The sequence below is a fragment of the Saccopteryx bilineata genome, chromosome 2, assembly GCF_036850765.1.
Source record: "Saccopteryx bilineata isolate mSacBil1 chromosome 2, mSacBil1_pri_phased_curated, whole genome shotgun sequence".
NCBI classification, from domain to species: Eukaryota; Metazoa; Chordata; class Mammalia; order Chiroptera; family Emballonuridae; genus Saccopteryx; species Saccopteryx bilineata.
In genome coordinates, this window is record NC_089491.1 from 97,686,386 (window position 1) to 97,698,590 (window position 12,205).

At 43.7% G+C, this 12,205-nt stretch overlaps 1 protein-coding gene across 1 annotated transcript in view; it reads right to left on the reverse strand.

Moving 5' to 3' along the window:
- The window catches only part of PTPDC1 (protein tyrosine phosphatase domain containing 1), a 99,032-nt gene that overhangs the window by 51,575 nt on the left and 35,252 nt on the right, over window positions 1-12,205 (reverse strand). Inside the window, exon 2 of the mRNA XM_066257435.1 lies at window positions 2,624-2,714. Within this exon, the coding sequence (XP_066113532.1) occupies window positions 2,624-2,714 (91 nt within the window). The remainder of the gene's footprint in view (window positions 1-2,623; window positions 2,715-12,205) is intronic.

Below are 12,205 nucleotides of genomic sequence, written 5' to 3' on the forward strand. Positions count from 1 at the left end.
ATACATACATCTGAGATCATCAGAAGTTTGAGCAGTGCTTAGTTAGCTATTTGATACTATAAAACAGTTACTAATTTTACTAATTTTTTAGTTATGGTAATGATGACGTGTTTAATGAATAAAATGAAGTAAATGGAAGCACAGGAAGGAGTGGAGGAAGTGAGTGAGCTAAAATTGTTAAAGCTGGGTGATGGTATGTACATGGGGGGGTAGTGCCTCCAAGGGGGGTGGTACCTTCGTAGGTATCTTTACTGTATTCTGTATACTTCTTCTACAAATGTTTGAAATTTGCCAAAATAAGGTTTTATTTTTCAAACAGTAGCAAAAACCAAGATTTAAATATTATGTCTCATTCCAAAGTAGTTCTTTTTCTTATTATTATTATTCAGTGAGAGTGGGGGAGGCAGAGACAGACTCCTGCATGTGCCCTGACTGGCATCCACCCAGCAAGCCCACTAGTGGAAGATGCTCTGCCCATCTGGAGCATTGCTCCATTGCTCAACTGGGCTCTTCTTAGCACCTGAGGAGGCGGCCACGGAGCCATCCTCAGTGCCCAGGGCCAACTTGCTCCAATCAAGCCATGGTTGCAGGAGAAGAAGAGAGAAAAAGAGAGAGAGAGAGAGAGAGAGGAGAAGAGGAAGGGTGGAGAAGCATATGGTCACTTCTCCTGTATGCCTGACTGAGAATCAAACCTGGGACCTCCACACACAGGCGATGCTCTACCACTGAGCCAACCAGCCAGGGCCTCAAAGCTAGTTCTTGATAAATTTTCTATTTCCCTTTAAAAATAATTTAAATACTTTACTTACATATCCCTAATTAATTTTTCCCATGATTCATTAGTAAACATTTAAGCTTTCTATTTACTGATTTTAGAGAGAGAGGAAGGGAGGGGGAGAGAGAGAAAAAGAGAGAGAAAGAGAGAGACATTGACTTGTTCCACTTATTTATGCATCCATTGGTTGATTCCCTGTGTGTACTCTGAGTTGGGGTTGAGCCTGCAACCTTGGCATATTGGGATGGTGTGCTTACCAACTGAGCTATCTGTCCAGGGCCTTGTTAGTGAACATTTAAAAAAGTATTTCCCATCCCAGTGGGAATGTTACCCCAATAAAGAATAACTGACTACCTTTATACATGAGATGCACTTTGAAAAAGTTAGCTATAAATTCATTTTTTTATTTTTCAGATTTTTTTTTCAAGATTAAAAATAAGCTACATATATAGGATGAGGACAATGTTAATTAAAAAGATGGTTTCGGGAAAGGCAAAAATCAGCTTACCTAGTGGATCACAATAGAGGTGTTACAACCTTCCTGGAGGTGTCTGGAGATGTGTAGGGCTTTTGATTCTCACTGTAATTTGGAGACATTACTGGATTCAGTTATGGCAAGGCAGGGATACTAAATATCTTCAGTGCTGGGGCTCTCCCACACAATGAAGAGGTGCCCCACCTCTAAAGCCAACAGAATCTCCGGTGAGAAACACTAAGAGGAAACATTCCTACATAAGAAAAGGTCTATCTGACTTTTCCACTTGTTAGCTAGAAAGTTACTTAGGGAAAACACATCATTCTATAATGGAAGCAGCAAGAAGACACCATTATTGCATTTGTTTTAGATAGCACTTCTTTCTAAACCAGGGAAACTAACATACAGTAAGTCTGGTACATATTGATAAAAGCTATCCATAAATGGTAGTGACCAGCAGTATTGGTCCCTGTAGAGTCAGACACAGCACAGACAGAACAAGGAAGACCTAAGAAGGTCACTGTGGAAAGCACAGGTTTTCCTGGTGAAAGAGAGCGCCCTCTGGTGGAGTGGTTATATCCCAACAAGTGCACAATCAACTCGGAACCAATTACTCTCAGCATTGAACTTCAATCCCTTTAGATCTGTACTCCTTTACTTTTCCTTATTTATCTAATCCATACTTAGGGGAGAAATCCTGCAAAATTTCCTATATTGTAGAACTAAAGTGCACTTGGGCAAAATCCAGAGTGGGCAGTAAGAAAATCATGCAAGGGGTATTGTAAAAAATAAAAATTAAAAAAAATTAGCATCTCTTGGCTGACTGCAGTGCCAAAGAGGTGCAAAATCAAGGCGTGCTTCCAGCTTAGAACTTATAACTGTAAGAAAGAGTGAGGGGCAAGAGGCAGTGAAAGTCCAAGTTAGAGAGCCCTTCCTTCGGGGGTACCACGTGAAAAATCAGAACTGTGGGACGGTAACTGAGGGAGACCAAAAACCGGGAGAAGCCGGGATAGTGTGCTTCTGAGTGTGGTTTACAAGTGACACTGCAAGTAACCAAAGAAAGATATGACAGTTTGGTTCACAAGTAGGTATTTGATGAGATGAACAAATGGATAACTTCAGTCTAAGAATAATGCAGAAGACATTGTTTTTAACATTATTCTTAACAGGTCAAGATTATTATTCAGGATTCTGAGAAGGAATTTCAACATGTATAAAACGGTCAGGCAGAAATAAACAAAAGGCCACAAGTAGTACCGGCAAGTTGGGATTCCAATATGAAGAATCACGTCTTTTCTCTAATGTCCATTCGCACAGTTTTATTAAACTCTAGTTTGCACAGAGACAAAAAAAGTATACTAAAGAATGATTACCTTTCACATTGGCAGGATGCCCACTGTAATTCACCAAAGTGGAATATGGTTGTTCATCCTGAGGCAAGACTCCGGCAGCCATGGTTGTCTGCTGGGATAAAAAAAATATATATTTTTTGAAAGTTTGCCTATGGGATGTGCATTTCCCCCTCACTGATTTGAGAGAGAGATAGGAAGACAGACTGAGAAACTGTGAGAGAGACACATAGAAAAAGAGAGGGGGGAAAGAAGGGGGGCATCAATTCACTGTTCCATTTAGTTGTGCACTCACTAATTGCTTTCATATGTGCCCTGACCATGGATTAAACCTACAACCTTGGTGCACCAGGACGATGCCCTGTCCACTGAGCCAGGGCCATATGAGATACTCATTTACTAAATCATCTACAATGTGTTAGACTTTTGCTGTCTAACACAATAGTCATTAGTGGCTACTGAGTACGTCAAATGTGGCTAGTACTGATTTGAGATGTGCTGTAGGTGTAAAGTACAAGATTTTGAAGACTTACAAAAACAAAGAATGCATAGTGTCTCACAAATACTGTAATTTTTTTCATTCATCCTACATTGAAATATTGATACATTGAGTTAAATAAAATACATTAAAATAAATTTTCTCTGATCTTTTAAAATATATATTTTTATTCTTAGTGAGAGAGACAGAGAGAGGAACAGCTAGAAGACAGACAGGCAAGAAGGGAGAGAGATGAGAAGCATCAATTCTTCGTTGCGGCACCTTGGTTGTTCATTGATTGATTGCTCATATGTGCCTTAACCAGGGGGCTATAGCAGAGCGAGTGACCCCTGGCCCAAGCCAGCAACCTCACGCTCAAGTCAGTGAGCCTGTGCTCTAGCCTGATGAGCCCTTGTTTGAGCTGGCGACCTTGGGGTTTCAAACCTAAATCCTCTGTGTCTCAGGCATTCTATCCACTGCATCACCGCCTGGTCAGGCTGATCCTTTATTTTATTTATTTATTTAATTTTTTTTTACAGAGACAGAGAGAGAGTCAGAGAGAGGGATAGATAGGAACAGACAGACAGAAACAAAGAGAGATGAGAAGCATCAATCATCAGTTTTTTGTTGAGACACCTTAGTTGTTCTCATATGTGATTGCTTTCTCATATGTGCCTTGACCATGGGCCTTCAGCAGACCGAGTAACCCCTTGCTCAAGCCAGCAACCTTGGGTCCAAGCTGGTGAGCTTTGCTCAAACCAGATGAGCCCGCGCTCAAGCTGGCGATCTCAGGGTCTCGAACCTGGGTCCTCCGCATCCCAGTCCGACGCTCTATCCACTGCGCCACTGCCTGGGCAGGCATCAGGCTGATCCTTTTAATTTTTAATGCTGCTACTAGAAAATCTAAAATTGAATATGTGGGTCACATGAGAGTTGACAGTAGACACTGGGCAGTGCTGTGCCAAATAGTAAAGACATTATAGAGGAAAATAAGACTTACTTTCCCTTATACATTCATAGTCTGTCAGGAAGATAAAAAGTAGACACAAATAATGTTAGTATGTTCTTAGTGCCACAAAACAGGCATAGACAAACAAGTGGGCTGTCCAACTTTAGGGTGGCTGCAACATATCAAGGAAAATTTGGAATTTGAACTGGGCTCAAGTAGTAACACTTATTGTGGACTTGATAGCATTCTGGGCAACTAAACAGAACCCTTCATTTTGTGTGTGTGTGACAGATAGGGACAGACAGACAGGAAGGGAAAGAGCTAAGAAGCATCAACTTTTTGTTGCGACACCTTAGTTGTTCATTGATTGCTTTCTCATATGTGCCTTCACTGGGGGGCCACAGAAGAGTGAGTAACCCCTTGCTCAAACCAGCGACCTTTGGGCTCAATCTAGAGACCATGGAGTAATGTCTATGATCCCATGCTCAAGCCAGAGACCCCGTACTCAAGCTGGTGAGCATGCGCTCAAGCCAGTGACCTCGGGGTTTTGAACCTGGGTCCTCTGCATCCCAGTTCAACGCTCATCCACTGCGCCACTGCCTGGTCAGGCAGAACTCTTCATTCTTTACTAATTCAGTTAAGTAGGGTTTACAAAATTTATATGACTTTCATCTAGTTAAATTATATGACTAAGTGATTGTAGTGTCACTATGGTTTCCATTGAGGAAAATTAAGTAAATCATTTTATATGTCAAAAAAGCAAAAATCATCACTGTAAGGTGGTCAGCAATGGAGGAAGGTCACATGAGGAACCCAGACCCGGGAACTTTAGCTGGAGCTGCCCACACTCATGCACGCCAAAAGAAACTTCCCAGGAGTCCCTTGGAAAAGAGCGACTGTTCATCAGCCAGTGAGATTTCACCACGTCATATTAGCTCGACCACCCTAAAGACCCTTTAAATATTCCCCACGCAAGTCACCCCATGCGACTTCCCTGTCCTCTGTCCCCGGGACCAGGGAACATCATCGGGCGGGATGTGCTCTGTATTCAATAAAGCTTTTGCTTATCCACACTTCGTGGCTTCACCCCTTCTTTCTTCCCTGGTGGGGAAAAATACCTTACATTTGGTGCCGAAACCCGGGAGGAGTCAGAAATCCGCAAGAACAGCTCCTCTCCCCTTCCACTCTGAGAAGAACCAGGACCTCCGACCTTCCACCCACTTTGGCACACGGTGCAGTAAGTCCCCTGCCTCCAGCTTCCCCTCAGTTCTGTCCACATTTAAAGAAATGCTGTCAAAATCATTAGATTCTATACAGCAATCATGGTAGCAAAATCTGAGGAGGGAAATCCAAGTATATGAGTTAACCTACGTAAGCTATATAAATACTTTCACATTCACAAATAATACTGATCACAAAAATTAGGGGATATTTTATCGCTTCATATTCATTTTGAAATATCCCCTAATTTTTGTGAGCAGTGTATGTTTATTCCATGCCAAGCACTGTTCCAGATACTTTATATATCCTAACTCATATAATCTATATATCATAACTCATACAATCCTCATCACAGTGCTATTAAATGAGTACTACTACTATTCTCATTTTAAAAAATAGAGTTTATTTTTTTAGAGCAGTTTTAAGTTCTTAGCAAAACTGAGAGGAAGGCACCGAGATTGCCCTATACCCTTCCTGCCCCAACCCCACATGCTCAGCTGCCTCTGCTATCGACTGGCCTGGACTCAGAGACATGCCCTGCTAGATGGTACATTTATTACAATCAATGAAACTACACTGACACATCATCTGTACCCAAACTCCACAGTTTAGATTAGGGTTCACTCTTGGTGTTGGACATTCTACGGATTTCAGCAATTGTACAATGACTTGTATCCACCATTACAGTACTGCAGAGTAGTTTCACTGCCCTAAACCTCCACTGTGCTCAACTTTGTCATCCCTCTCCTTCCACTGTTCTCCTCAGCAACCACTGATCTTTTTAGTGTTTCCATAGTTCTGCCTTTTCCAGAACGTCATAAAGATGGGATCATACAGTATTTAGCCTTTTCAGACTGGCTTCTGTTGGGCAGATAAAATATATTATGTTTACGTTGTTAAAGATGGCGCTGCCCACGTGGAAGCCCATCTCCCAGGTGATGATATTAGTTGCCCTTATGCTTGGAATGGGCGTAATTATATTAATGTGTGTTGGGGGCGGGCTGTGGGCAAGCAGGATCCTTGGAGCCTGGGGCTTGGTTTTAGGACTAAGCCTTTCCCACTTTTTTTTTTTTTTTTTTTTTTGCATTTTTCTGAAGCTGGAAACGGAGAGACAGTCAGACAGACTCCCGCATGTGCCCGACCGGGATCCACCCGGCACGCCCACCATGGGGCAATGCTCTGCCCACCAGGGGGCGATGCTCTGCCCATCCTGGGCGTCGCCATGTTGCGACCAGAGCCACTCTGGCGCCTGAGGCAGAGGCCAAGGAGCCATCCCCAGCGCCCGGGCCATCTTTGCTCCAATGGAACCTTGGCTGTGGGAGGGGAAGAGAGAGACAGAGAGGAAGGCGCGGCAGAGGGGTGGAGAAGCAAATGGGCGCTTCTCCTGTGTGCCCTGGCCGGGAATCGAACCCGGGTCCTCCGCACGCTAGGCCGACGCTCCACCGCTGAGCCAACCGGCCAGGGCTCCCACGCTTTTTGATGTGGGGTGGTGCACTCTCATGAGGAAACCCATCATGCCTCAGATAGGTGACTTTGTATTAGAGACTTCCCTATTTGTATATTGGATTAAAGGTTTGGATTTCTACACTATAAAGTGGGGCAGACCGGGAGTTTGCTCTCTCTTGGTTCCTGAGATTGGCATTAGAGAAGGTAGAGAGGAGAACAGAAAAGGCCACGTGGAGGAGGCCAGAAGCAGCAGCCAAGATGGTGGAGTGCTGAGTGAGAAGTCAGTTTGAGCAGGGAGAAGGAAGGAGATGAGGAACAGAGGTGAGTAAGTCTGGTGAGCTAGGAATCTTTGATTCTAGGAAACTCGGATAAGTCAGTGGCTTTGTGAACACTGAATGAGTTGGTTTTGGAGCCCAGTGTGTGTTTTTACTTGCCCACTGGGTGCAAGCTAGGATTAAAGATGATGGTCCAACAGTTCTTGGCTCCATTGTTTCATTACCGTCTGTCCAAATCTAATGCAAACCTGCATGGGCCAGGCGGCTGTGATGGTGGCCGTGGCTACTGGCTTCACAGCTTCTATCACTTAAATGTTAATACATATTTAAGATTCCTCCATGTCTTTTCATGGCTTGATAGCTATTTTTTTTTTTTTTTTTTTTTAGTTTGGAATACTATCCCACTGTCTGAATATGTCACAATTTATTAATTTACCTACCGAAAAATATTTGTTGCTCCCTAGTTTTGGCAATTATGGATAAAACTGCTATAAACATCTGTATACAGGTTTTTATGTAAATATACATTTTTCAGCTCCTTTGGGTATTCACCAGGGAGCATGAATGCTGGGTTGGGTCATATGGTATGGACTTGTTTAGTTTTACACATTATTCCTATTTCACAGATTAGGAAACTGAGGCAAAGAGAAGTCAAATAATTTGCCTGAAGTCACATAGCTGTGAAGCAGTAGAGATGGGATTTGAAACCCCACATAATTCAGCTCCAGAGTTTGTGCTCTTAACCCAGGGGTCTCCAAACTATGGCCTGCAGGCCGAATGTGGCCCCCTAAGGCCATTTATCCGGCCCCCGCTGCACTTCCGGAAGGGGCACCTCTTTCATTGGTGGTCAGTGAGAGGAGCACAGGAGCACAGGAGTACTGTATGTGGCAGCGCCACAAAGCGCGGCATTGCTCACGTACAGTACTACTTCCGGTGACATGGGATGCACGCGTCAGGGCTCCGGAAGCACGTCACATGACACACATACTGTCTGCGGCTGCGGCGCCCCACATCACCGGAAGCAGTGTGAAATAACAGCAGAAGTACGAAGAAAGGCAAAGCACTATAACCATTACTACACAGTACAATAGCCCCCATTTTCCCCCAAATGTACAACAACATAATGGCCCCTATAACCTCCCTTTGCTCAAAAGTCTCCCCCCACATTACTACACACCATGTTTCCCCTATTATAAGACCTTGTCTTATATTAATTTTACCCCCAAAAGACGGGGGCTGTCTTATGTTTGGGAGGTATCTTATAATAGGGGAAACATGCAGCAGTAGGCTTCCCACAGAAGAGGCACACCGCTGCTGCTGCAGATGTCCAGGACACTGTATACACAGTGTCACAGGCTGATCACTGCCATCCCTGATTACAGCACTGGAGGCAGTGCTGGGCCTGTGACACTGTATACCGCTGTCTGGGATAGCGGAGGCTACAGCGCAGGCTGTGATGGGTCTGTCACACCTTGCACAGGCCCATCACCGCCACCACTATACCGGGCAGCAGTATACACAGTGCGGAACCCCCTCCTCCAGATCGCCGCTCACCATGCTGACATCTTCCATTGTGCAGCCACATAATCCTTTGTGCGGCGTCTTGTTCTCATTCAGTTACTCTCAGAACAAGGCGCCACGCAAAGGATTATGTGGCTGCACAATGGAAGATGTCAGCATGGTGAGCGGCAATCTGGGAAGTGGAGGGAAGAGGTTCTGTACTGTATATACTGCTGCCTGTATAGCGGTGGTGGTGATGGGCCTGTGCAAGGTATGATACCCTTCACAGCCAGCGCTGTTGCCTCCACTATCCCAGACAGCTGTATACACTGTATATGTGCAGTGTGCATAGGGATTTGTTCATAGTTTTTTTATAGTCCGGCCCTCCAACGGTCTGAGGGACAGTGAACTGGCCCCTTGTGTAAAAAGTTTGGGGACCCCTGTCTTAACCACTACACATACAGCTTCTTAACAATAAAGGCCTCATGCTAAACAAAAGAAACTTGTTATTTTATGCATTTTAACTCAGCTACATTGGATTCTGCACCATTTATAATTCCCTCACTTGCAAGAAACTTTTCACATCTTCCTATTCACAGTAAGATTTTCAAATTTGTTCTGCTTTGTACAAAGAATTTGCTGATCCTCGATCCAAATCTTCATTCACTGGTATCCAAAAGACATATATTGAGAACAGAGGCCCTTATATACAAAATTTTAGCCTCCTCCCTCCTAACATAAACACAAATGCAGCCAGTCTGAACATAAGGTTATAAATCCCAAACAAATTTTCAACAGAGTTGTTGGCACTTACTAGGCACATTTATTAACATCTCTGAGACTATCTGCCTGGTGGTTGTTGAAAGATTATCTGAGAGCCTGTATACAGACCTAAATTGAGCCTGACTCATAATTCAGTTTGTTCTCAATATAGCAGTAAGATCTTGTTAACTTCAGTGGGTCCTATCATCCCTCTCTTCAGAACCCCTCCAGTTTCCCTACTGACCATTGAAATCAACTCCCCTTCCCTGTTTCACTTTTCTTCTCAGGACTTACGAAAAACAAAACAAAACACATCTAACACATTATATAATTTACTTACTTATACCAATGTATTGTCTGCCTTCCCTTATGTTGGGCAAATAAGTTTGTGGAATTTGTGTTGTTCGGTTTTGCCCACTTTTATTAGAAATGGTGCTGCCCACATGGGGTGGCTGATTGCCTTCATGCTTGGGAAGGGACTTGGTTATACTAATGTGTGCTGGGGGAGGGCTTTCACACCGTAAAGTTTTAAAAGAAGGAGCTAGGAGGCTATTTGGGGGAGAGAGGCCATGTGTTTGCAGAGGAGGCAGGGAGCAAGATGGAGGCGTGCAGAGGGGACTGAGTGAGGCCTTTGATTCTAGGAAAAAACTGGAGAAAGTCAGTGGCTTTGGGAGCCCTGAATGGTGGAAAGGGAAGTGTTTTCCCGCTGTATTTTCTTGCCCGCTGGTTGTGAGCAGGAATAAAGGATGGTGCACCAGTTCTTGGCTCCGTTGATTCATTACGATCTGTCCAAATTAAATGGGAACCTGCACCGGCCAGGCAGCTGTGATGGTGGTCGCGGCTCCTGGCCCTACATCCTCCTAGAATGTAAGCTCCACAAAGGCACCATTTTCTGTCTGCCTTGTCAACTGTTTATTAACTGTTTATTATCTATCTCCAAAGACTTAACAGGGCCTGGCACATAGTAGGTGCTCAATAAAGACCTGATGGATGACTACAAGAAAAAAATTAATTAATGTTCAATAAAAGGTAGCTGCCACCACCACCATTATCATTTAGTATCTTTGAACCTCACTTTTTCATCTGCAGGGGAGGAGTAATAATCATGCCTTACCTCAGTGGTTTCCAACCCTTATGCTCTTGGGAACTGGTGAAAATAGGAGACTTATTTCAGAGACCGCTAAAGTATAAGTGAATTCGACTAGGAGCATAAGTGAATTCGACTATGGTCATTATCGGGTCTACAATCTTCATACAACATCAGGTTAACTCTTTCGCAGACTGGCACAGAATTTTCTGGCAGAAGTAGAGGGGAGGGGGGACCCGCAGTTGAAAAACACTGCCTTACCTAATCGATGACATGACAGCACTACTATGCAAATACAAAACAGTCTTTTCCTTAATGTTGGAGGCTGTGGCTGACAGGGTCCTTGCAGTTTATATTTTGAGGTGTGGGGGACTGGCAGTAAGCTGACAGGCTGCCTAACTCCCAATCTTGCTTGATTAAGTTGCAAGTGATTAAGTTACTAAGGGCTAAGCTCTTTCCCCACACCTCCATGTTACCTGTGATGCCCAATTGTTTCTACTCATCCCATCCCCCATGTCCCTTGGAGAGACTGAAGGCAGTTTTCTTTTTATCCTTTGTTTTGTGAAGTTAAGATGTTATGGAGGGTGGAGAGTTTTCTGCACTTGGGAAAATTCTTGGGTTGCCTTGGAAATGTGACTTTGTATCAGAGATCTTGTTGATTTGCTAATGACTTTACCCTATAAATAAAGCGGTTTGGGGGTGGAGACTCGCTTTTGCAAGCTCTGCATTGCAAAGAGACCTCCTGATCCCACCCTTTTTCTCTGCGTTTATTTCTTCATTCCACACCATTCTCTCTCACAACCTGGACAATTACTAGCCACACTGGTCCACGGCACCTTAACTTAGTTTTACTTATCATGTTCAACTTGTTGCTAATCTTCAACCTGACAAATCTGTGTTCCTTCTAATTCCCTAAAGGGTTAATTTGTGTTCTTTTCTGACAGACATATATGGTGACATAGCTGCAAACAGCCCCAATTCTCTCTCCTTTAGAATGCCTTCCTTGATGTCAATCACACATTTATTCATCTCACCTTGCAGGAAGGGCTGACTGAAAATTTATTCAGTGGCTCGGTGCTGTAAAACATAGTTTCCTACTACTAAGTAGAATTTGTCCTTAAAGAATTAAAGCACTCCTATGATTCTTTATGTAGTAAAACAGAATTCTTTTAAACTGAAATGTCCTCACCTCTGAATCTGTAATATGAATAAATTACAGAACTATATAAAATCCCTTTTCTCCTCATATCACCCCCAAGGCAGTCAGGCAACATTTAAAAAACACCTTTCCTTTTTTTCAGTTCCCTCCCATACTCAGTTCCTACCAGGTAAGTCCTCAGGGAAAGCACCGAGGGAGGGATGCCCTGAAGATGCATGTCTGGCAGCCCACTACTGACTTCACAAGCTTCAGTAATCTCACACCTTAAATACACCTTAGGGAGGGCCCCACTCTCAGGAGACTTGTCACACCACAGGGAAAAACAATGCCAGGGCAAGATCCTTGGGATTTCATCATTTAAAGAAATATGCTCTTGGCTTATATTCTTTAGGAAACACATTATGACAAAACAGATGGGAAAAATGTTAACAGACAAAGCTGGTTTTCACAAGCAAGATTTCCACACTTTCTTGCTGTATGGCCAGTAGTTGCGAACATCGTCATTGCGGCCATGCACATGCAGGTTCTCACTGAATTCAGACAGACGGTAAAGAAAACAGTGGAGACAAGAATTGGTGGGCCTTTCCTTTATTAAAGTCTCGCACCAGCTGACAAGCATCACATAGGGAAAACACTTCCCTTTCACTCACTCAGAGCTCCCAAAGCTCTGATACATTCTCCGGTTCCACAACCAGGAGAATCTTCTCCGGTTTCTCCTAGAATCAAAGG